The 27,141-nt window shown below is 37.3% G+C and overlaps 1 protein-coding gene across 4 annotated transcripts in view; it reads left to right on the top strand.

Moving 5' to 3' along the window:
• The window catches only part of LOC140497550 (contactin-4-like), a 588,779-nt gene that overhangs the window by 471,238 nt on the left and 90,400 nt on the right, over nucleotides 1–27,141 (top strand). For all 4 annotated transcript variants that reach the window (XM_072598641.1, XM_072598642.1, XM_072598639.1 and 1 more), the window contains exon 12: nucleotides 24,280–24,407. In XM_072598641.1, coding sequence (XP_072454742.1) covers nucleotides 24,280–24,407 — 128 coding nt within the window. The remainder of the gene's footprint in view (nucleotides 1–24,279; nucleotides 24,408–27,141) is intronic.

Below are 27,141 nucleotides of genomic sequence, written 5' to 3'. Positions count from 1 at the left end.
GCATTGGAGTCAAGAAGACCTGTGTTCCAGTCCTGCTTCAGACATTTACTAACTGTGTGACTTGGGTCACTTAACGAATCCTAGCCTCAGATCTCTGTTAAATGGGGAGAATACTAAGGGTTATTATTATTACAGGACAGCGAGGTGTCACATTAGGTAAAGCACCAAGCCTGGAGTCAGGAAAATCTGAATTAAAATCTAACACTTACTAGTTGTGTGACCCTGGACAAGTCACAACCTCTGTTTGTCTTAGTTTCTTCATCTTTAAAATAGGGATGATAATAGCGCTTAGAAAAGCATCTGGTACATAGTAAATAAGAACTCTATAAATGTTAGCAAATATCATTATTGTTACGATCAAATGGGATAACATCTAAAGTGCTTTGTAAACCTTAACAATCCATATAAATGCGGACTATTAGTAAATGCTTAAGTACTGTGGACTGATTTGGTGAGAATAGATGCTGTTGACTGATGCCACATTAATAAGAATTTAGATGAGAAAAAGTCAAAATTAGCATAGACATCTCTTTTGAAGAGTTTGGCCGAAAAATAAGATGATATAAGATAATTATTTGGGATAATGGTAGGGTCTAGTAACACACATGAACACACCCATATATACTTATGCACATATATATTATATACATATATGTATATATAGCAGAGGCAGGATTATAGGCATCACAGGGAAGGATTGGGAAGAGAGGAATTAAAGATTGGAAGGGGAATCTTTTGTCAATCTGATAAGGAAGATGGGAAAGGGGGGAATCAAGGGAATATATAGAGAAAATGAAATTGGTGAATTACTGAACAAGTTTCATCAGAAATTTGAGTAAAGTAGTAGTAGATGAGAAGTGTTGTTGTTGAGTTGTTTCTGTCGTGTCTGGCTCTTTGTCACTCTATTTGGGTATCAAAGGGTTATAAGAGGAAGAAAAGAGGAAAAGAGGAAAGTCAAGGCAAATGGTCTAAATTTTTCCCCTAAAATTTGAGATGAGGGTGTTCAGCTGTGAGTGTGGAGGAGATGGTGCTCTACGGAATTTATGGAGATGTGGCATCGACACAATAAAAAAAAAAAAACTAACAATTCAGTGAAATATATAATTGAGTAAATAAGTGTTGGGAAAGGGAGTGGAGAGCCATGAGTGACCAGAAGAGTGATTATTTCACATTAGGTCAGGCAGAAAACATCTTCCTAGAAACACAAGAACTGAACTGGGTTTTGAGGAATTGATACAATTTTCATAAGCACAAAGAATGGTTGAGGCTACTGGTGTGGTGAAAAAATATTTTATTATATTTATTGTCAGGAGACTTGAGTCTGAATCTTGCTAGCCCATATTATTGCTTCAGTCCTGTGCAAGCTCCTTAACCACTCTGTCCTTCAATTTCCTTGTCTTTGAAATCAAAGTAATAATGTCTGAAGAATCTTCCACACCGAGTTATTGTGAGGATCAAATGAGATAATTTGTGCAAAGCTTTATGCAAACCTTATAGCAATTTACAGATATGTACTATTATCACTTTAATTTAATTTTTTAAGATATGCCCTAGAGCATCTAACAAAGGTGAAGTACTCAAAAGTACAACAGATCTTGCTGTCACGACTCCTCCAAAGGTCAGTAATTCATAATGAACATTTGAACATGACAAGAAAATGAAAGTGTCCATCCTAGTACACAGCCCTTTCTGCTGCAGGAAAATCTACTCTGTTAAATGATTAAAGAATATACAACAGATGCTTTGCCTCCATCTTTCCAATTAATAATTAATACAATTTCTCAGTCATTCCAATTACTCATGGATAAAAAGAATAGTATAGGTGATTTCCCTTTCTACTGATTTTTTTTTATTTTTATTATCCTCCATTGTGTTTTTTGTATTCTCAAAAAAAAAGTGTGCATGAGGGAATAGTTTTCCAAATTGATAAGAAAGAAAATCAGAGATGATCAAGTAATGAAATTTTTAGATTTCCATTCTTTATCCCTTCAATTCTTAAATACATCCATCCTTAAATCATGCCATTTTCCCAAGTAAATCCATTCTTTATTCATAGAAGAAAAGAAAGAGAAAGTAAAAAGAATAGGATGACAAGTCTTATGGATTCTATTTTTTTGTTTCATTCTCTTTCACTTCAATGCTTCACCCTCTTTTTCTCTCCTCCAGTCTAAATAGGTATTATAGAAACACACTATAGTATGTTGTCAGCTAGTTCTCCATATTGTTTAATTCCTATTCACATAAACTTCATTATTTATTTCCGAAGGGCTGTTATTGCTTCTAATGGTGCATAGTTTAGGTTGTTTGATCAGAAAGGATCTACTATATCAGGCAGCCTAGAATCATAGGATTTGGAGCCAGAGGGAACCTTAAAGATTATCTATCCAACCCTTTTATTTTATAACTGACTAAAGATAAATAAGGTGTTGGACATGGAGTTAGGAAGAACTGCATTTCAATTTTGAGATACTCATTAACTATGTTACCCTGGGCTACTCACTCAGCCTTTCTCAAATTGTTTCCTCATCTGTAAAATGGGTAATAATAGATGCTCCTTCATGGCATTGTTGTGGGGACCAAATGAGATAATATATGTAAAGTGCCTAGCTGACATTTACAGAACACCTTAAGGTTTGTAATGATGATGATGATTATCTCACAAAGCTCTTGTTTACTGATTTTAAAATTATGTACAAATGTCACTTGTTATTGCGGTTACCATGGTGATAACTTTAGAGGCTAAGAAATTTGCCCAAGATTACACAGGTGCTAAAATAGTCTTTGCTAAAAACTGTGTTTACCATGTTCATCAATACTCATTAGTGATAGGGATCTATAGTTTTCTTTTTCTCTTTTCTGTTTTAGTTGATTATATATTAATACCATATTTGTCTCATAAAAAAGATTTTTAGTAGGCTGTCTTTATTTTTCCAAATAGTTATATGACTTATAAGTAATTTCTTCACTAAATGTTTGATGGAATTCATTTATAAAGCCAATGTAGTTTCTGCCACCCCTCTTTTGGAATCCATTTACGTCTTGCTCATTCTCTGAAATCAGATTGTTCAGTTTCTCTGTTTCCTACTTTGTAATAGTGTTCCTTTATATGTTGTAACTATTCATCTATTTAAACTTTTTTCAATTTATTTGAATTTATTTTAAGCTTAAATATAAAATAAGAAAAGAAAAAAGTTGCCATGTGCACAGAACCTAAGAGATAAAGCAGTAAAGTTCTACTTCAAGAAAATCTATATAATAAATACTAAACATTATTTTCAAAGCTGTCTATCTTTTCTTTGCTTCCTTGTGTGTTTATTTTGTCCTCTGCTGTGCCCTTTTTTCATTTTTCCCATTCCTCCCTCCTCCCAATAAGGCTACAATTAAATGCAGAGGTACACACACACATATACATACATGTATAGAGATATCCATAAACATACACATATATAGACATATATACTCAAACGCATGTACGTAGGATTTCATTATCCTATTTCCATTTGTCATCTGTTTCTCTGTAGGTGGATAGCTCCTTCCTTCAGAAGTCCAAGTCTTTCTATATTTTTCTAAATCAGTTCATCATTTCCTACATCTGTTTAAATTTTAAGGTTTTGGGGGGGATACAAATTATAGTAATTTATGAAAATTTTACCTCTTTCCACTAAATTTGCAGTGAATTTCCTCTTCTTATTTCAGTATTGAGTGTGTGTGTGTGTGTGTGTGTGTGTGTGTGTGTGTGTGTGTGTGTGTGTAAAATTAAGGTAGCAAATAGTTTGGCTGCTTCACTGGACTTTTGAAAAAAACTGGTCTGTCAGTTAAATAATGTTTTTCTATTCAACTTTGTTTCTTGTTTAATTTTCAAAATTTCTGCTTTTATGGTTGGGAATTTTAAAGTTTTTTTAGGTCTATGTTTAATGCATAGATCTTTTCTTTACCTTCTCAGTTAATATATATCTAAATGAATTAATAAAAACATTTTTCTTAAGTCCTTACTATGTGCCAATCCATACACTAAAGTCTGTAAATGCATATAAAAACAAGAAACAATCCCTACCTGCAAGGAACTTAAATTCTAATAGGACAAAAGGGTATATATAGGGTAGTATATATAGTACATATATAGTGCAGGTAGTATAGAAACTAGATAGATAGATAGATGGATGGATGGATGGATGGATGGATGGATGGATGGATGGATGGATGGATAGATAGATAGATAGATAGATAGATAGATAGATAGATAGATAGATAGATAGATAGATAGATAGATAGATAGATAATATAGGTAGTATAGTATAGGAGAAACAAAAAAAAAGACAAAGGAAAGGCTTTTGGGTCTAGGAAGTCACAGAGGTGATGAGTTGTTGTATGGAGCAGTAAATTGACACCCCCTTTCCAGAAATACTGAGGTTATTGATAAAAAAAGGTAACATTTTCCTCAGAGGACTACTTTCACTGGATTCCACTTATATAAGTATGATGTTTCATTGTTAGGGTTTTCTGATTTACTCTTTGAACTGTTCCTTATTCATAACATTATTTATTGTTCATTTGATTCTATGACTTTTCCTTATATTTCTTCTATTGATTACATTTTTCTTGAATTGCTATATGTATTCATCTATTCTTTCCTCTAAGATACTTTTAAAAAAATCCAAGCCTAGTTCTTCTCCCTCTTTGTTTCTTTTTGCCTTTTTATCGGTGGATTCTTTCTGCCTCAGTATAAGATCAATTTTTATAAAGTTAAGAGAAATGCAAAGAAAAAAATATACCCTTAATATTGTCACTTGATAAGTAACAAAGATCTAACATTCTCTTCAAATTCATAACTTTACTCATTTTATCTTTCGTTGATTTATTTAAGTCTGACAGAAGAATGTTGAAATTACCTATAATTATTGCCATGCTAAGACTTCTTTGTTTTTCTTTAAGAATTTTGGTTCTATGCTATTTGTTGTACATATACACACATATATAATGTATATGTATATAATATTGATTTTCTTTCATTACCTGACATATTTAAACAATGCAATTTCCTCTCTTTCTTTTCTTCATTGTATCAGTTTTGATTATTTTGTGTGAAATTGTGAATGCTACTTCTGCTTTTTGCCATTTTGTCCCAGGAACTAGGCTAGACCTTAAATTCTACTGCAGGATTTACCTAGTACATAGTAAATTCTACTACAACTCCTCATTTTAACTCAGTCTAAATGCTTATTTTTATGTTTCTTATATACAACAAATTAATAACTTGTGCTTCCTAATCCATCATGTTATCTTGCATTTTATTAGTTTATTCCATTTCAATTCATGGTTATAGTTCTTAGGATTTTTTTTCTTCCATCAAGCATTGTTATAGCATATTCCCTTTTGAAAATTAATTAAAACAGTAATAGATTTTCTGCATTGCTTGAAACAATCTGATCTCAGTTTCTTATTTTCTCATTATCTTCCAAACCCAGTTTCATCATTGAGTTTTATAGCCCACCTCTCTCTGTCTCTGTCTCTGTCTCTGTCTATCTTTGTCTCTCTGTCTGTGTCTCTGTCTCTCTCTGTCTCTGTCTCTCTCTGTCTCTGTCTCTCTTTCTCTCTGTCTCTCTCTCTGTCTCTCTCTCTGTCTCTCTCTCTGTCTCTCTCTCTGTCTCTCTCTGTCTCTGTCTCTCTCTGTCTCTCTCTCTCTCTCTCTCTCTCTCTCTCTCTCTCTCTCTCTCTCTCTCTCAATAAGCCCTCTATAATTATAGTTTGTTTTTTGAGGCATTTCCCCCTACCCATATCTGGAGCTCTGAAACCCCTCTTACCCTGCTCTTTTGCTATTTTGTCTTCTTCTTGCTTTAAGCTACAACTTATACTATAATATTTTTTAACCTACAATTTTCTATTCAGATAAGGATTTGGCTTAAGCCTTTCCCTCTCCATACCTCTGTCTTAACAACATTGACCAGTGGCACCCTAATTTCAAGAAATATTAAGTTCTTTCTTCTCCCTTTTCTTTCCTCTAGGGTACTTTCATTTGAATATGCAATTGTAGTTCTTTTCGTTTCTCTAAAAACTCTTGGATAAGCAGGAACTTCCAAGAAACAATCAATTATTGGAACAGCATCCAGTTCAAATTCATCTTTCTTGTTTTTTTTTTCTATTTCTTACCTCCTAAAGCTCCTCTCCCAAAGAATCATATATTCTTATCTTTATTTTCATTCTTCATTGATTATGAGTAATCCTGTGTTGATTCAGAATGCAATTTCTTCATAAATTATTGGTTTCTTCCTGGTAATTTGTGATAATTCTTTCCTAGGAGCAGTGAAAGTTTGTAATCATATTTCTGGGTGATCTAAACCTCTGTTTTCACAAAAGTGCCATATTGTGAATTCTGTCCATCTGTTCTTTGTCCTCTAATTCTCATGCTTCCACATAATTTTCTTTTATGATTTCCTGAAACATGGAATTCACTTGTTGGTTTGGAATTATTGTTGTTGTTATTTCATCAAGAATTTATGGGACGTTGATGTACTTAAGATGCTTCAAGCGTCATTTTTTATAGGAGATATATCACAAGTTCTTTTTGGGGAGAGGGCTGTCTTTTGACTTCTCTAGTTATTCTTACAGTATTGAATTTTGAATTTAATATTCTCAACTCTTTGGGGGTTATTCACAACTTTAATAATAATTTCCACCTACTTTTCTAATTCATTGATTATCCATTCAAGTTTATCCTTTCAAACTAATTTCACTTCATATTTCTTCCTTCAGTTCTTTTTATGAGATTTACCAACTGCTTTGGTGGGGGGTGGGGGTGATCTTCTAGCCATGTTTTGTCTCTTCTGAGATTCTCGTTGAAGTTATTATAAAGTTACTGTCTTCTGTTAGTCATTTCTTTTACTCTAAAGCATTTTTCATTATATTGGGAGTTTCTTTTGCTATCCTTTGGGTTTTTTTTATCTTTCCCCATGGGGATTTTATTTTGAGAATTTCTTTCTTTTCCCTTTGTTTTAGTTGTTGCTATTTTAGTTTATTTGGTAGGTTTTTAGTTATTTTGCCATAATGGAAGGGAGATTTGCTTACATACAATATGTAATCTGCAACTTGCTGGAAGTCACACGTACTGAATTAGTGGAGTCCAATTTCTAAACCTAGATTCTCTAATTATTTTTTTTTAATTTCATCAGTTTGCTGTCTTTTCATAAGTATTCCCCCTCACACATACACACACACACACACACACACACACACACACACACACACACACACACACACACACACACCCCTTTGGTTCCTCTGAGATGCATATTCTCAAGCACATGTATATTTGCCTGGCCAGTCAGGGTTCATATCAGACTCTAGATCCAAGAATTAACCACATAAGGAAATTAATTTTATTTTTAAGCAAAATTCAATGTTAGATACACAGAATTATGAGACACATAATAGTCAATAAGATACCCTGATTCCCAGAATTTATAGATGCAGTAGACAACACCAGCTAAGAAGCAATATCATTTGGGTCAATGAACCAGAGCTAATGAACTATTCCATCTTTCTCTGGTACCAAGGGGTTTCTATTTCAAAGAATGACTGAAAGAAAAAATACTAGTAGTGCCCTCATGGTCTAGGTTGACTACTTTGCTCTTACTTCCTTGCCTTCATCCATGACCTCAGTCATAAGTCATTCTAGAACCCATCCAAGATGTTTAGGCTTCAAGAAGAACCACCACCATCTAGAGAGGCCTTCCAGCTTGATTTAAACCTTTGCCCAGGATGCTTGATTGCTTACTGGCCTTGGATGAGATGGGAATCAATCTCTCTGTTCCTTCTGATGAGAGAGGACACCACTAGGCCTTAACATCTGCCCTGCCACAGCCTCCTAAGATCTTCCAGACTTTATCATCCACCCCTCTTCTACTTTCTACAGTCTCCTAGCACTCTCATCTTAACTACTTATGAATCATAAGGACCACTGGGCCTTGCCAACTACCCTGTTCCTAGATCCTTAACACTTTCAGATCAGTCCATCCCCCCAGCAGCAAAACTTGTTTTTTGTGCACTGTCTCTCTTGAGTGTGAGTTTTTTGTGAGCAGGGATTTTCTTGATTTTTCTGTTAGTTTCTCTAGTACTTAGCACACAGTAGGCATTTAATAAATGCTTTCTCGTTCATTCCTCCATTCCCTAGAATGATCTAGAACTGGATGTCTTTGCAGGAGTCAAAAGATTAAGCATTTGCCAAATGGCATTATGTGGCACACCCCTAGCATCTCAGTGGATATAGAGCTGCTATAGAAAGCAGACCTTACTGAATCAGCCATGAGCTGTTGTTAATCTACTTTTGTCCTCTGCATAAGTTTATCTGCATTACCCTTTTCTAGCTATCGCACCCAGTTTTCAGGAACACATAGACACTATAGACTGTAGCTATGGTATCCAGATCTCGGTCATTCTTTGCTCCGCTCCCACTGTTTACCATCTGGATTATCAGTACAAAGAAGCAAATGAGCAGGTACAGGGAAACTCACAAACTAGTCTGAGATCATCTGGCCATGATTATACCCACTGGCAAAGGGGCGCAAAGCAGATGATTATAGGGAGCATGTAAACAGCAGTTATATCCATCTACCCAAGCTGAGAATTCATAAACTTGCCATGGGAAGTTCTGCCTGGATCATATATGATTGAGAGTATCATTCTGCCTCAGTTTAGCAAAAGTGAATGGGACCTGATCCAGGACTCAGGTATAATAATACTAAATAACGACACTAGCTAACGTTTACGTAGCACTATGTGTCAGGCACTTTATAATTATTATCTTATTTGGTCCTCACAACAACCCTGGGGGGGGGGGGTAGGTATTATGCCCAATTTAAAGATGAAGAAACAGAGGCAAATAGAGATTAAGTGATTTGCCCAGGGTCACGCTGCTATAACTCTCTGAGGTCAGATTTTAACTCAGGACTTCCTGACTCCAGACTCTATCCCCTGCCCCACTTTGCTCCTGCATTTATGACTATATAGTCCCTATGCTGCTAGGTTCTGTGTCTCCTTACCCTTTCGTGTCAGTTATGATTCTCTCTGAGCTCCATCTGTGAGGTCTGTTAGTGTGGATTTTAAAGAGCATGTGGGGCTTTTTGGAGGACATCCCGTTGGTCTTGTCCTTCTGTGGATTGCAAGAATATATTTGAAGAGGGACCAGTGACTTCTTCCAATTAACAAATTATCCCTGGCCAAAAACAAAAAAAAAGCTGACCCAGTTTAAGCTGTGGTTAGTGCATATTTGATGAGTCTTTAATTTCCTTTCCTCTTAGGGAGTGTATAAGTATGGTGAATTGGTTCCTAATGCCTACTAGAATGTTCGTGCTAAAGTTTTCTCTTGTAAGCTACAAGGTATAACAAGGGTATGGTCCTGTTTCCTTCAGGCCAAACCTTGGGCAGAGCCAGGTTCAGGTTTCATCAGAAATGAGACTCTAGTTTCCCTCAATGGTTGAAGCTTCACATTGCCATTTGAGGGCAAAAGGCTGCGGCCTGGCAGAGCAGTTCTAAAGGGACTGACTCAGAGTCAGCACTCACAGCCACAACTGGAATGGTCAAGAGAGGCAAGGCAACAAGCCTTATTGATTAGGGGTAGAATAAAGAATCCAAAAAAGAAGGAAGGAAGGAATGAAAGAAAAAGAGAGAAGGAGGAAGGAAGGAAGGAAGGAAGGAAGGAAGGAAGGAAGGAAGGAAGGAAGGAAGGAAGGAAGGAAATAAACATTTATCAGGTACATGCTATGTGCCAGGCACTTGCTAAGAGTTGTGTTGAATGTGTTGTAATCATAATTTTATTTCTGTTTTAGAATATATAATACTTAATCACTGCTATGGTCTTTAAAGATTTCAATTAATTTTCAAATAAAAAATTTGCTGTATTTTTAACACCATTTTTTTAATACAACAATCTCTGAGTAGACATGAAGGTCAGCTTTTCATATTGTTACATTCTTGTATTTCAGCCAATTCAGTCATACCCTATTTTTACAGAAAAATGCTAAAATACATATTGCAGTGGAGGTAAAGGCAGGTGGCCATGAATGACATTTCTTTAACCTTCAGTGTATTTGGGGATAGAGTGCTAGTTGAGTGGTAGCCAGAGAATCTTCTTGAACATGTAAATGTTTACTCAAGCAATCTAAAGAGTAATTTTATAAAACAGAAAATATGTGTTTGTCTTGCCCAGCATATCATGAGTTTTGTTTCAATAGTTTAAGCCTACTTTACAACAGTGAAAAAGATTTACCTGGCCACAAAAACAGCTTACTGGTCTGTCTGCCCACCAGAAGATTCATGAGGAATAAATGAAATTTGCATTCTTTATACCTTCTGCAGGATAGATTTATAGTTACCCTGGGTGAGTGGATGTTTTCTTTCCTGCAGTATGAGGTTATATAAACTCCTGTACACACAATGTTAGACCTAAATTGAATCAGTTAAACAAATAGGAGTTTATTTCTCCTGTCTGATAAGGGTTTCAGATTTGGGCAGCTGTCTCTGAAACCCAGGCTTCTTTTTTCAGGCAAGTTGAAATCTAGAGGTTGTTCTATGGTACAGTAAACCTAAATGTTACCACCAAAAGCAAATTATCTCTTGAAGAACTTTGTCTCCAGGGTTTCTCCTCAATAGGGATGTCAATTTCTGCCACAAAGGCCATACATGGGAGGATCAATGGCAGGTTTATCTGAAATTGGCTCTGAGTGTATTTCTTTCACTTGACATTCATTTAAATTCTTGACCTAATGCATTTCTTCTTGTAAGAGGGGAAAAAGAATCATCTTCTAAGAGAAATCAAAGTAAGGATATTTTTCTTAGGCAACCAAAATGAACAACTTTTCATTGGTGGTATGGAGGCTAGTCACTAGTAAGGAATGATCTTTCTTTTATGCCATAAATAAAAATGCTTTACCCTTACCCCAGTTACACACCAACATTCTTACAGAAATAAAAAGTATAAATACCAATTTAAAAAATAAAGTTTGTTTAACCATCTATACTAATAAAAATGAATGGAAAGTTAAGGTTCCTACTCAATCTAGAGAACTCAGGCTGAAAAATGCCCTCCTCTTCCACTAATCAAGCAGGTTATTTTATCTGAATTATCCAGACATTTGCTATCACTCACTGTGGACAGATGCCCATGCTATGCCACTGCAATTAAATAACATGTCACCATTCCTTTGTATCTGAATGTAAAATGTGATGCAGTCTGGACACACTCAGGAGGCAACATGCAATGACATCTGTGTGATTTTCATTTTTAATTCTTCAGAGATTATTTTATTCCATGTCTCAGAAAATGTTGAATCAATACTTGATCACCCACAGACTGATTTATTAGACCAATGTTCTCCCAAATGGGGGCCCCTTCATCAGGGGCTCCTTAGCTATGACAAAACCTTAGGTGGACCATGGCCCGACCCCCCTACCTTGTGTGATCAGTCAATCAAGGCGTATTAAGATGGTTTGTTTCCTGCCCTCCCTGCAATACACAATTTTGGGACTTGTATTTGAAATGATCAAATCTATCCTTGCCCTCAATACTTTCTCATTCCCAATTCTTCTTCTGAAAGCTACCAACTCCCAATTTCTGAGTATGGGTACCCATTTCTGGGCATTAGGAAGTTATAATCTAACTTATACTGGAAGCTTACAGAAGCAGCTTGCACAGATGTCACTGAGAAAATTGTACCTCCTCCAGCACACTGCCTACTTCCCCACCAGATTAATCACCTTGTAGTTACAGCAGGCGGTATCCCTCAGAAGTATGTTCTGTGCTTGGGCAATGGCTCATGAGTAACACCCACCTGACCCATTTTTATTCTGCCTGTGACAGAGTAGCACAGGATGAGTAGAAATGGGTGGCTTGACCCAGATCACAGATCCTATTACTTTGCCTTTTCCCCCAAATTCCCTCCCTCCTCCAAACTGCATCATTACTGTCTAGGACACCACCATTATTCCAGATGCCCAGGATTACAACCTCTAGGGATCTTCTACTATTCACTCTCACCCACATATCCAAACAAGTGCTGAATCATGTTGATTCTAATGCCATGTTTGTCACCTTCTGTCTATTCACATATCCATCAACCAAGTACAGGCCCTCACTGGACTATTACAGGGATCTCTTAAGGGTCCCCCTTTCTAGGTCTCCTCTCTCTATCTCTCTCTTTACCAAAGTAGTTTTCTTAAAATGTAAGTTTGGGCTTGTCACTTCCCTACTCCAGGGGTGTCATATTGACTGTAGGAGCAAATATTATTTTAAATTCATCTCATTCTTTTTAAAGTATAGTTTATATACATTTTATAACACATAGATTAGTACAGTATATATATTTATATGCATTATAAATAAATATACATATATTGGGGAAAGTGTGATCAAAATACTCTAAATGATAAAGGTATATAATTTAAAAAGTTTTGAGACCACTGCTCTGTATTAAAGATTATATAGGTTCTTTCAGCTCTGTTTTCCCTCTGTATCTTCCTAATCTTGCATTTGGAAACAAATGGGACACTTCAGTGCACATCAGTCTTTCAGTAGGAAAGATGAAGAACTTAGAAGTCAAATTGGGCCATGGTACTATAAGCAAAAATGAGTTGAAAAAAAGAAAAAAAAAAGGAATTTGTTAGAAAAGAGGCTGAAACTAATGACTATGTAAACATGGATTACTTAGGGATTTTAATTAACTACGGCTATCCTAGGTCCTACCAACACTAAGGAATAAAATTAAAAAATGAACAAAAGAAGATTTAGAGTGAGAGGGTTTACCTGGCTCTGTAGCTTTGGACAGTTCATTCTACCTCTTTGGCCTCAGTTTCCCCACCTACAAAACAGGAGGACTGGACTAGATTATCTTTAAAGATGCTTCCAGTTTCAAATCCTAAAAAAAATTATCCAGCTTAATATATTTAACAGGAAAGGGTAGCTGAGGATAGATTAAAGGGGTTGGAATCAGGAAAACTTATCTTCATGAGTTCAAATCCAGCCTCAAGCACTTACTAGCTCTATGACCCTGGACAAGTCACTTAACTGTTTTTGCCTCAGTTGCCTCATCTTTAAAATGAACTGGAGAAAGAAATGGCAAATCACCTCAGTATCTTTGTCATGAAAACCCCAAATGGAGTCACAAAGGGTCAGACACAACTGAAATGACTGAACAGCACAACAAGAAAGGAGAAGGAGAAGAGATGGGGAGGAAAGATGGGAAGGAGAAGAGACTAATAGGAAAGGGTGCCTCCAGGCATAGGACCATCATGATAGCAGCTGCAAAAATAATGTTGAATGTAGCTTAGAGAAAGGAAAGCCAAAGCAACTACTTAGAAGATGGTTGTAGGGATTATTCGTTTGTTTTTGCTTTGTTTTGGGTTTTGGTTTTTTTGTAATAGCAGGCACTGAGTACTGAGAAAAGATACAAAGGTACTAGCAAAATATACCTGAGTCCCAAAGCCCATTGGTATGGCATTCTCTCCATCAAGGAGGTTAGAGTCCCATGCCAGTGAGTTTCAGACTCAGGTTATACAGAGGAACTAGCAATCTATGATTGGCTAATTCTTCCCATAGCCTCCTTTTAAAGGAAGTCACCCAGGTTATCCATATTTTCTTTCTTCTCTAGGCTTTACTCCTGATTCTCTGGACTTCTACCATACCGCTAATCTGGTTCCTTCTCCTGTCCGTTTGTCCCTTTCCAATTTCCTTTTATGTGTTGTGCTCCTCAATTAGAACATAAGCTCCTTAAAGGCAGGAACTGTTCCTAATTGTATTTACATTCCCAGAATTTGGCACATAGTTAGCTAGGTTGATTTCACTTGTTGACTAACTGGCCTTACTCAAGATGGGTTTGGCTGGCACTCATTTCTAAATATGTTCTATTACTCTGTCTATTACTCTGTCAAAGACTTCATCTTCTTGATTTCATCCTATTTCTTATAAACACCTTGTCTTTGATCTTGGCTTTTATGTATCCTTGTGTCCTTTTGTTTGTGGTACAAGAGTGTTGGGCAAATCTGGGAGCCACACAAGAGAGAGTGACCTTTTCTAGTGCAAGGTCTAGATTTCCCCAATGATCCATTGTTAGAAAGTTTCTCTCCCTCCCTCCCTCCCTCCCTCTCACTCACTCTCTCTCCCTCCCTCCCTCCCTCCCTCTCTCTCTCTCTCTCTCCCCTCCCCTCCCCTCCCCTCCCCTGCCCCTCGCTCTCTCACTGGGAGTATTGTCATGAGCCATTCATATATTTCTTAACTATACCTCTGAGGACAAAATTACTGTGTAACTAAGTACTAAATCTGGTCACAAACCTAAACCTGTTAGAAACCCTAGTGGTTACACTTGTAGTAAGAAGTTGGACCCTAATTGTCCTTGTCCAGGAGAAAATGAAAAATGACCTTTAAAGACCTCCCAAATCATCTGCTCCTTGTAATGTGTCTGTCCTTTGTCTCAAAGAAAGCCAAGGATATTCCCAAGAGCCATCAAAAAATATAGAGATCTCCATTGGAAGGATAGCCTACTTTTTGTGGTTATAGGAAGTTACAGAATTGGCTTCTTTTGTTATCAGCTCCTAGTGCCCCCAGAAGGAAAAAAATCAGCATTTTTAAAGGTCCTGGGTCCCCCTTCTGGCTTTGATTTACTAGACTGACAAGGTCAGTTCTTCAATAGCTATAACCCAAAGCCTCGTTTTAAGAAACAGAGATTCAATTTATCTCATAATTCCACCTATGTTCCCAGCCTCTGTGGATCCAAAATCTCCAGGTGACAGCCAGAGACCAAATGCTTTTAAATTCTATAGATAATTTCCTGCCTGCTGTAAATGAAATGAAGTCTCTCTATAGGAAAAAAATTGAAGTTCTGTGTCACATCTTTATTTTTACCAGTTGATACCTTATCATTTTTGGCTCTTCTCTGATGCTATCAATGATTAAAAAATAGCCTGCAGGTAGGTCAGTACTAACCTATTATGAACTAGGAACAGATTTACATTTTCAATTCTTCTTATCTAATATAATCAGTATCCATGGGTATTAGAAAAATGGCTTCACGTTCCATAGCAGGCTAATAGTTTCAGGTCAGCAAATGGAAAAATTTAAGAAAAAATGGAGCCCACAGTAAGGATCTGGAAAATCCTACTTTTCCCAGTAATCACTAAACATAAAGAATACCTAAGTAAAAATAGGAAACGGATTCAGTCCCTAGTAATCATGAGGAGTAGATTAAGGAAAGCCTTAATTGAAAGATCAGCATATGTGTACCCTGCTCTTGTCAGGGGAAAAAGAATGAAAAATAGAAAGGACAAAGAAGAAACAAGTGGATGTCTTGATGTTGGCTTTGAATGAAGCCTTGATTTCTTCCTAATTTACACCCAAGATCAAGTGTTTGTTTTACAAATATCTTTTGGCTCTTTATGGAATTCCCTAAAATCATATGGAAAACTGCAAGTCAAATTGTGTTTTCAGCTTTTCTGAGGATTATGTGAGGTAAAAGAAGAGGAGCCAGTTGCATTCATCTTAGGATAGCCTGTTTTTACATGAATTTGTGTGATGATTTCTGTCATAATGATGTTTTTTAAGATACTAGACCTATGGTTTCATTAGCAAGATAGCTAATGATAATAGTAATTTCTGGTCTTTATTTACCATTTTAAGGTTTGCAAAGCACTATATTTTATATATATACATATATGTATATATATATGTATGTATATAGATGTAGATAATATAGATCTAAAATCTCACAACAACCCTGGAAGGTAGTTTCTATTACTTTCCCATTTTAAGAAAAGGAAAGTGAGTCTGAGAGAAGTTAAGCAACTTGCCCAGGGACATACAGCTGGTAAATTTCTACATCAGGATTTGAACTCGTCTTCCTGCCTCCAAGTCTAGCAGTCTCTCCACTGTACTGTCTCTGTGATGAATGGTCTTAAAAGATGGATTACAGAAGAGCAGAGGTGAGCAGGGCAGAGGTATCAAGCATGCAGCAAGGCAGACCATGGTGGTCAGTACCAAAACAGAATGTAATTGCGGGAGTATTTAAGAAAATAAGTAAAAGATATAATAGAACACAGATTGTGTTTATATGTGGTTTTCTAAGGCAATACTGACTAACTGGTTTGGTGGTTCGTATTTCTCTTTGTATTTGGCACCACTGGGTTAGAACAATAAAAGTTTAAGTGACTTGGTAGCATCACATAACCAATGTTTTCAGACAGGTCAAGTCACCCAAAGTCTTCTTGACAAGTGTGACTTTCCACTACCTCATATTGCCACCCATGAAATTATTTCTTTCTTTTTTTAGTCCTTCTCTTTTATGAGCAGTAGACCCATACTAGGCCATGCTCTCTGCTAGGGTTGCTTGACCTAGAATGTATAGTAATGGCAAAACCATATCCTGCACTACTTTGTTCATGTACAAAGATGAGAACTTTCCACATCCTCATGTAAGCTCACATGGAGTAACACCTACACAGTCAGGACAACTCTTGTGTCTACATGGCATGATTTTAGGGGTAAAACCACCTGATCCTCTTGCCTTTAAACATATGAATGAGATGGCCTTCTGTAGTGCCTAGTCTCACTATTGGAGGTTCATTCTGTTTGGTTAAAGCTTTGCACAGACTCAAGAAGAGGGTAGCAAACTATCATCTATCGTTCTATCTTCTTAGTGTAGATTAGCTTATCTCCAATTAGCTTATTCCCATGAAAAGGAATGGAACAGGCAAACATTGATAGAAGGGAAAGGAGGGAGTATGTGGGAGTCTCCGGTGACAGAAAATCAGGGTAGAGCAACCTAATTCAGGACTGTGAGCACCAAGAGGTATTATGGAAGTGTTGTGTAGGAGACAGGAAATGGCAGGAAATGTGGGGAGATAAAACCAAAAATCACCTCTACATTTTCCTCAGGGCTGTCCCTACCCTGGATTACACACTTGATAGTTTAAATTTTTTTCTAACATCTACTAAAGTACCATCTGGTATACTGAAGAGGCAAGTTCAACATGGTCTAGAAGTTAAATCATGTCCCAAAGTGTTCAGCATACTTCTATGGAGGGAGGAAACTCAACACAAATGCCACCTCATTTCCTAGGTTTCAGTTGGCAACATTGCAAAATTTAGTCAATTATTTTGTAAATAGGAATATGATTAACTCTTTGAAAACTATTTTTGCCAAGTTATATAAAATTTTGGAAAGCTGAGAATGATCATTGTGGTAATCAGGATTCGCTCATGACTATTTTTGTCGGTACATCTGCTCTCTGTTAAATAATCAGACAATGTTTATTGAACAATTTGTGTGTAAGTGTGTGTGTATGTGTGTGTGTTGTGTACATGAAAAACATTATCTCTTTCTCCCCAGGATTGGTTTAGTGTAGCTTATTTATTTATATTTTTATTGAGATGATGATCAGAAATGGTACCAGAAATCAGACTAAAAGATTAAAGGTTGACAATGACTGTTTTTAGTGAAGAATTATTATGAAGATGCTGGCAAGTGATTGAACCAGAGGACATGGGCTTACAATGGTACAGGAAAGATTTTAGTTCAACATTGCAAATAGAGATTCTTCACTATTCGGAGGTTAAAGAAAATAATGACCCCCTGACACAGTCCCAGAGAGGACTGTTGACCAGTTTCTGGCCTTGTTCAGTAGTAAGTTCTGCCCCCTTTGTAGGTGAAGAGGCTAGTCTAAGAATTTGGCAAATGGATTTACCTATTCAAATCTTGGCTCCAGCTTCTACCCACTGGGCTCCTCCAATTACTTAAATCACTGAATGGATGATTCATTGATTGGTTACCAAAAATATTGTATAATGTGTTAATCAGCCTGTTAAACTTTCAATACTGTCTTTCAGGCAAGCCCAAACTTTAATGTTCAGTTCCCCTCACAGCCACTCTACGGTGAGCTAGTGAGGTATATACCCCAATGCTTTCCCTCTCATTCACTCCAGAATCTGCTAGTGGATGGACCCCATCTCTTGGTACCCAAAAGAACTCATAGTGGTCCTGCTGGTCTCTCTTGATGCAATCCAAAGCAGACTATACCTAGGGCTTGCAACTCATTTCTCTTCACCATTTTTCAATCCCCAACATTTTCCCAAATTTATTCATATAATTCGAATGTCTGCCCCTTTCACGTTGCTAAAATGGAAAAGGTAAAGTATATTCCCTACAGAGAATGCATATCCTGACTTGCCCAGTGCTGTCTAGGTAGCAATAGAGGAAGAACACCTGCTCAGACTTGGCAGAACACCATTCTCCTAATCTCTCTGTCTGTCACTAAGCATTTATTAAATCCTTAGTATATGCCAGGAATTGTGCTCATTATGCTGGGGATACAAATACAGGCCCTACTCTCAAGGAAGTTATATACTAATGGTGAAGGAGCTGTAGAGGAGGAAGAAGGAGGGCAAGATATGGAAAAAGAGGCACCCAGGCTAGGCATGATGGCTAAGCTCAGAGAATCAGGAAGGTCTGGTTTATGGCTCTTCCCCAAAATGGAGTTCTTCTCAGAACTCATCCAGTAGAGAAGGGACACCTAGGAGTAGGATCAGGAGGCAGCTGAGATGGGGTGGCTAAATCTGGACTCATGGTGACTCAGTCCCTCTTTCAAACTTTCCATGGCTCAGCTCTTCTCACAGTTTCCCACTTGGGAAGCCTTGGTCTGTGGGTTGGGTGTGATTTTACCATGAGACTGTTCAACCTATGACCTGATTCACGTAGATCTTCAGTCACTCCAAGTTGAGGGTCTGGATTAGGGCCTAATAATATCCCATGATGAGAAAATCATCAGACACAGGTCATAGATTCTAATTCAGGAATAGTGCTTAAAGGCAGGTGTTCCATAAAATGGTTTTTATAGCATATATATCTATGTCACAATCCTTCTCTTGCAAAGAACAATCATTTGTGAACATTCCACCCTGACTATTCAGGTGATGAGACAGAGGGAATGAGGTAATGAGGGAGATTATAGTCACTAACCCTGAAAGTGTTTCAGTAGATGTAACCATGAGGCAGCAAGGATGGATGGACTGTTGCCCTACTTAATAATAAGGGCCAGATGCTGTCAATCATGTGCTGTCTTCAACCTTTCTGACCACTGTTTAACACCAGAGAGTTATACTTATCAGACAAGGTTGCCTCCATTCATCCCCTGCCCTAGAACACCTGGCATTTGGAAGTTAAGCAGTTGCTGTTGCTCTCTGATTCTGTAGCTATAAAGAGCTGGAATCCTTGGACCTGGCTTCCTCTCTCCCTAGCAGTGAATTCAATATCACATCAGACCAGCCTTCTCCACCTCTTTTTCTGGGGAAAATACTGAGTTCAGAGATTCATGAGTTAATGTACAAGTAACAGATATAATTATACAATATATTTAAAAGGAAAAAATAGCTCATGAGGATGATTAGTTTTTAAAGTGTTTATTGTGTGTTCGTCCTTTGTTGCCAAAGAAGACCATGCCATCAGAGAAATAATGACATGACTTGCACTTGACTTTGTTTTGAGTGAGGGAGGGCTGTGCAGGTCACCAGCCTCACTTCTGCTCCAGAGCCGTCTGGATCCAGTGACCAGATATTCATCAGAATAACTGGAGATGACCCAGGATGAGGCAACTGGGGTTAAGTGACTTGCCCAAGGTCATACAGCTAGTGAGTGTCAAGTGTCTGAGGTGAGATTTGAACTCAGAGCCCCCTGACTCCTGTACTGGTGTTCTATCTACTGCACCACCTAGCTGCCCCTAAAGTGTTTGTTAAGAACTAGATGAAGGATTGGTCTGTGAACCAATGGCCTATAAAACTTGCCTACACTTTGTCCAGGAAGAGATAGGGGCTGCTTGAAGTTATACTTTGATCTGAACTGTAGTAGTTGCTTATCTTAACACAGAACCTTAAGGGATCATAACTTCTAAGATTTGTTAATCCCACTCCTTACAAGGAGGAGGAGAAGAAGAAAAAGAAAGAGGAAAAGGGAGGGAGAGGAAAAAGTTTAAAATCTCTGCTAGACTGATCTTTGGTAAGGATATGGGGATTACCAGGTCAGGAGGACAACTTGTCAGTATTAGCCACCACACCCAACTAGCAAAAGTTGGGCAGAATGTCCCAGCAAACCAGTTAGGTCCTTTTGATTCCCGTTTCTGGAGTAGGTTGTTGAAATAGTTTTATTCTATATATTAACTGACAAACAGATGAATTTGAACCAAGACAAAAGGTACTCTAAGAAAGCCAGGTCAGTGTTCTCCACCTGCCTAGCTCATGTTCCTCTCTTTATGGCACTCTTTCAACAGTAAAACCTATTCACTTTGTCACTCTATTTTGGACAGTAAAAGGGCTCAGTCTCTACATGTTTTACAAATGAGGAAACTGAGGCTCATACTAAAGATATTTGCTTCTGGCCAAGTAATTATTCTATTTCTGAGATGGTTTGAACCTTGTTGCCCTCAATAAGAGAACCCGAGTCACTCTCCGTGACCTACTACTGCCTCATCATCCCCAAAGTGGTTTAAATCAGCAAAAGAAGACTCCCCAAAGACCAATTGGAAGCTCTTTCTGGGAGGTTGACATCATGATACTTGACTCATCTTGAAAAGCAACAGCATTCTAACTCTGACCATAGAAACAGATGTACAGTCAACATTTGCTACTCTTTTGAAATCTCACCAAATTGTAGAGCATTTTAAGTTCCTTTAACCTTGGTTCTTGCAGCCCATTAAAAATGTATTGGCTGACATATTTCAGAACAAAAATATGCTTAATAATGCCTCATTTAATTTGAACTTCTCATCTAGAAAGAACGCTTTCAATGGAAATGCCTAAAGTGGTCAATCAAGAGATTTTTTATACCTAATTAGCAGTTTTTAAGACCCTGTGTGATCTAAAATAGGCCTTCTCTTTGCTTAATAGGGAATGAATCTACACACACACACACACACCTCGATGATATCACTACAAACTCAGCCTGCATTAAACATTCATTTCAGCATGTCACCAAGGCAAGGAGATAGCTCTAGAGTCTTAAAACCTGTGCCACATTAGAATCCAAATTATGACAAGTCCTATCAAACTGGGAAGGTTTTAAGCATGTTCATGGTGTCAGGTTAGATGTCAGTCACCAGAAGGCTAGCCTAGTGAAACTTAGAGTCTTATGCCACAGGGAAACAAAATTTATAACCATAACCATTCTCAAGCGTGAGGCTTTAAAGCCATAAGGTGGTTGTAATCTCTGCAACTTGAGGGACTCTCTACAAGACAAAATGATAAATTCTTGAAGTGCTCCAATACTGTTTCCTGACCTCAAGCTACAAGGAAATTAAAATTACTTAATCTAGGATGAGTAGAGTAGAAAGTTTGATATATTTGGAATAATGGGAACTGAACTTGAATTCTGGCTCTGCTACTAAGTGACTTTAAGTATTGCTAAACTGTGACCTCAGTTTTCCCATCTGTAAAATGAGGAGGTTGGACTAGATACTTAACATTTTCACTGTTGTTCATTTATGTCTGATTCTGTGTGACCCCATCTGGGGTTTCCTTGACAGAGATACTAGAGTGGTTCGCGATTTCCTTCTCCATCTCATTTTACAGAGGAAAACAAAGGCAAACAGGGTTAAGTGATTTATCCAAGGTCACCCAGCTAGTAAGTGTCTGAGGCTGGATTTGAACTCAGGTCTTCCTGACTTCAGGCGTGGTGCTCTATACACTGTGCACCTAGCTGCTCTTTCTACTATTTACATACCTCTTTAAGGTTATCAAAGTTACTTACATATTATATAATTCACAACTATATAGGGTAGATGCTATAATAATAAGCCTAACCTAGTGATGTTCTGATAAATGTTTAACAACTGGCTCTCTAAAAAGAAAAAAATGTGTGCAGAGCACAGTTTAAGTTTAATGGGCATATCTAATTTGCATATTTAACATTTACATCAGTTTTCTAAGTGTAGACAGTCAACAAAACAGATGAATCAATCCCTGATGTAAAACATTTACTGATTTCTGGGATGTAAACATTCACTCTGAGAATTTCACAAAGGATTACAAAGCACTTTACATGTATTATCTCATTCCATCCACACTTGTGAAAGAGATCTGCTTATTCTCAATTTCCTTATAAGGAAGCTGAAGCTCAGGGAGGATAAATGATTCTCTTTTAGGGTCACACAGCTAGTTCTGAAGCACAGTTTGAAATCTCATCTCCATGACTCCACCTAAGTCCTGGATGATATATAAGTTGCTTTCCATCTCACAATCCACAATCATCTGATTCACATGTGCCATGAACGTAAATATAGATTAAAACATAGGATCTGAGCCCATATAAATCATCTGAGAAAACTGAGGTTCAGAATGGTTAAGGGGTTGATCTGGGATCTCACAGTCAGTAAAAGGACTCAGAATCATATTCTCTGACCTTAGACCCACTGATTTTCCTAGATCCAGTCTGCCCCCCACGAGTCACCTAAACTCTGACAACATTAATCAATCAAGCAAAAAGCATTTGTTAAATGCCTCCTATATGTCAGGCATTACTAGTTGCTGAGGATACAAAAGTGAGGAAATTCCTTTCTTTAGAGAGATAGCATTCTACTGAAAATATTACTATAACCACAAGAATAAGCAAGTGAAAACAGCTTCTAAAGGCCCACATCTTTATTTGAAATGTTTACATACTTGATTTAATTTTGCCTCACTTTTTAAGACATTAACTGAATGCTAATAACAATAACTCATGTCCAGCATAGAATAAAGCTCCAGGCAAAGAATTTGATTTATATACTTCAAGAGTTCTGCTGTCTTCTCAGTGTGGGATATTCTATCCTTTGGTGTAATCCACCCTTCTCATTCAGTATAGTTGTTATCCATCCAGTTCATCATTATGGTGTGGCTATGGCTACAAGCATGGACAGGACCACAGATTATTACAAACTTTAGCAGGTGGCGGTAGGCTCTGATGGGTTCTACCAAAGCGGAAATCTTCAAGTGTGGTCCTAGCAAGAGTGACTCCATTATGGCAAGGGCTTCTCAATATGTCAATCGTATAAGATGGCAGCCCCTCAACAACACACAGTCTTAAGCTGTTGTAGTAGATGCATGGTATTTCAGAATAAGAGAAGTGACCATCTTTTCTGTCTTCTACTCCAGTCCCCACCACACCTGTAGTATTGTGCTCAGCCCTGGGTGCCAAATATTAGTATAAACTACGCATGGTGGGAAAAGGAGTCACAGTGTGGAAGTACATTATACTCGTATCATCTGAGAACCAGGTAAAGGGAATGGATTTTTCTAGAAAAAAAAATTCTCCAGAAGGATATAATATTTGTCCTGACATATTTGAAAGGTTGTCTTAGGGTAGAGAGATTAAACTTAGGATCATAGTTTCAGAGCTGACAGGCTTCTTCAAGGTCATCAAGATTAACTCCTTTATTTTACAGATGAGTAAGTTGAGACGCAGAGAGGGCTGTACTTGGTCCCAGAAGGAAGAACTAGGGAAAATAACTATATGTTGCAGAAAAGCAAATTTAGACTTGATGGACCAAGGAGAGGGGGAGAACTTCCTTAATATTTGGACTATCCAAAAATTATCTTGGGACAAAGACGATATTCCCTCACAAAAGAAAGAGGTCTCAAGGAAAAGCAGGATGACTCTTTCAGTTTAGCTCAAAGGCCATCTAGAGTCTTTTACAGCTAAGTCTCCATTAGTATGAATAATGAATCCCCTTGAAATGGTCATATTATTTGAATTCACACTGCATATTTCCATTGGGTTGGAACCAATGACCATATTTTACATAATTAGAGCTTCAAATAGTGCAAACTAGAATACAAGCAACATTTCAGATAATTCTGTATTCATACTAATGGATTAATGGAGGGGCTAACTTTATATGTATGAAACTATATTAGATACTTTGCATACAAAGTCAGGAATGAAACATCCCCATATTCTACAAGTAGGTAAATAAAAGATAATTTTAGGAGGGGAGAGCAGTAGCCAATCGTAAAATGAATAGTATTGTATCATTTGTCAGGCACACTGTATAGAGATGTTGTTTAAATATGGGTTAGACTAGGCTGCCTTTGACACACCTTTCTATTCTGTAATTTTGTGATTCTTGAACCAATTCAGGTAAGTATGACCCAGTATCATGAGGTGATTAATTAATTACATGGCTGTGGCAACCGAGCAAAAATTTACCATTTGAAAAATCACATTTCCACTTTGGTAGTTGGAATACCATTACTGAGTTTTATCTTTATTTTGTTTTCAGAATTACTTTTTCTGAAGATGGAAGCCTTAGAATCATGAATGTGACGAAATCTGATGCTGGGAGTTATACTTGTATCGCAACAAATCATTTTGGAACAGCTAGCAGTACCGGAAACTTGGTGGTAAAAGGTAATGACTAAACTTCAAATGCATTATTTCTACTAATGTACAGTATTTCATTATGTCAAGTACTGTGGTTTTCTGTAAAGGGGAACTCCTAGTATAGAAACTCCTGCCTGTGATACAGACCACAACCAGTCTATAATACATGGGCTAAGTGAGTTACCTATGGCTAAGACAGATTAAGTGACCTGCCTATGGTCACACAACTAGTTAAGTGTCAGAGATCTGAAACAGAGACGTTTCTTATAAGGTTGAAGAAATTCTGTAATTTGCATTGCAGCCTATGGATGCCACTATAGTGATAAATTAACCCATCACAGAAAACATGGCATGATTAAAAATTGGTAGAGCAGTGCTGGTTCCGAGTATGATCAAGATGTTATCTTCCTCTGGAATCATACAGCAGAATTTTAAGCCATACAGTATAACTCACAGTATTGTAACTAATATTATCTTTTATCCTTTAATTAAATGTCTTACTATTCTCTGTGGAACTGAAGTTCGTGTCTAGGAGTAGACTCTGCTAACAAATTAAAAACATAAAATGTGAATACTATATTCAATGCACTTGTTTTAAGCTGTAGAATTTATATTTTTAAAAAATAACTACTCTTATTATTTTAAGTTAAAGATACAGATTATTATGCTAATAAAATTTTCAATCCCCCCTGTGCTCTGCTTTAGTTACTCAATGGGCCCTGCCAATTTTACCCTGTAGTTTATGGAAAAGTTTATGAAAATCTTCTTGCCATTCATATTCCTTATAGCTTAGTATAACAGTCTTTCACATTTATATAGAACTCTAAGATTTAAAGTGTACTTTCCTCATAGCAACTGTCAATCCGTCAATCAACAAATATTTATTAAGCACTTAACTGTGTGTCACACACTGTGCAAAGATCTAAGAATACAAAAAAGGGAAAAAAACCCAAAAACCTCTGTTACTTCCTCTAAAGAAGGAGACAACTGGATACATGAGTAAGTGGATATATATATATATATACGTATATATGTATATATACATATATATATGTGTGTGTGTGTATATATGTGTACAGTTAATAAATGGAAGGTAATCTGAAAGGGGAGACATTAACACCTGGATGGTGAATCATAACGACAATGTTATTGTCATAGTAGTTTGTGTTATCACAAATGAGATCATCTTGATTATTTTCATGAGAGAAAAGTCACAAAAATTGTGTTTTCTTTAGAGAATCAAAGACCAGATGCCACAAAGTCTAGAAGATTCCAACGACACTTGACAATCACCATGAACGCAAGATACAAGTCAGATCACTTGCAGATAGGCAAGAGCAGAAAGAAAGATTGCTTAATTTGGGAGTCAAGTTCAAATTCTAGCTCTACTACTTATGTTCTGAGTGACTTTGGACAACTGTCTTAATCTGTGGAGGAATTCAGTTTCCAGATCTGTAGATTGAGAGCTGATCAAAGGAGCAGTACCACAGTGATGAGATCATCTCAGTCAACACTGGTGACTTGGTCAGAAATGAGATAGCTGTATGAGACTAAGGCAGGGGACAACTTGTAGAAGCTTACAGTGGCCTGTGTGGATATGGTGAAGATGCAGGGTTTTCCCCTAACCTCTAGCTTCCCTGGTGGTAGGTAGTCTATGTGGTTCTGAGCCATTGGACTCCCCAGGTGTGATGTGTCTTTGTTTTCCTGGGGGGAGGGAAGGAATGCATCTCATGTAGTCCAGTGTTAGATCCTGTATTATTTGGAAGCCAGGACACAAAATACATCTAAGAAGGGATCTGAGCAAGAATGATGTATCCTAAAGCCTCGCCGTCCAATTACATCATATCTGTTTCTTTATGACAAAGCTCAAACACTTATTCCTAGAAAACATCACGCAGTCATGAGCATCTTTGAAACAGTGACATGCAGAGACTTTAGGAGCAAAGTATATGTCTGATTGATGGAATGTTCATGTCTGCAAGCAGAATGAGAAAAGTAGAATATAGTAAGGCATAGATAAAAAAAAGAATTGGAGCAAGTCTATTGCATCCATATTGTTGCCCAGGACAGTTAAATGACCTAAGAGCAGTGATCTGGATATAATAGCACTGGTATATATCAAGAAACTGACCAATTCATTTTCTACTGGTTGAAGTATTGTGTATGTAAATTGCACATCAATCTCCCATACCCATGTGCAGAAGCAGCCACTGGGCTTCATCCAGTGCTACTATGCACACTTATATGTGTATGATATTGTACCTTTAAAGTAATTATTTCTGTGAAAAAACTGATCCAGCTATCAGTGACTAAATGGAACTAGGGTGAGGAAACTGAAGCAGAGAGGGTTAAGCGACTTGCTTGGTCCATAGTAAGTAATAAATTATTTTTTATTAGTTAATATGTTGATGGGTCTGTGTTCTAGACACATTTACACCTACAGGTTTGGCTATGATGAATGTATGTCCTAGGGTAGCAGAATCTTTACCTTTATTAACTGTCTCCTTAAGATTCCCTTTCTCTCTGGGTGAACTTATGTCAAAAGAGAGAGCTCATTAACAAGGGCCTACTTTAATTTCCTTCAAGACAGAAGCAGGGCCACTTAACAAAGGAGATCCAGGTAGTGGCCAAACTGGCATGAAATGCTCTAATGTGCCCCAAAGCTGCCTTTGTAACCACAGCTCAACTCAGTTTACAGAGCAGAAGGGGTTTTCAATTACTTGCTGGTCATATTGGAAGGTGGAGTTACAATGCCTGTTGT

Source organism: Notamacropus eugenii, chromosome 3 (genome assembly GCF_028372415.1).
Source record: "Notamacropus eugenii isolate mMacEug1 chromosome 3, mMacEug1.pri_v2, whole genome shotgun sequence".
Lineage (NCBI taxonomy): Eukaryota > Metazoa > Chordata > Mammalia > Diprotodontia > Macropodidae > Notamacropus > Notamacropus eugenii.
Note: the sequence above shows the minus strand (reverse complement) of the source record. Positions and strands in the feature narration are given on the sequence as shown.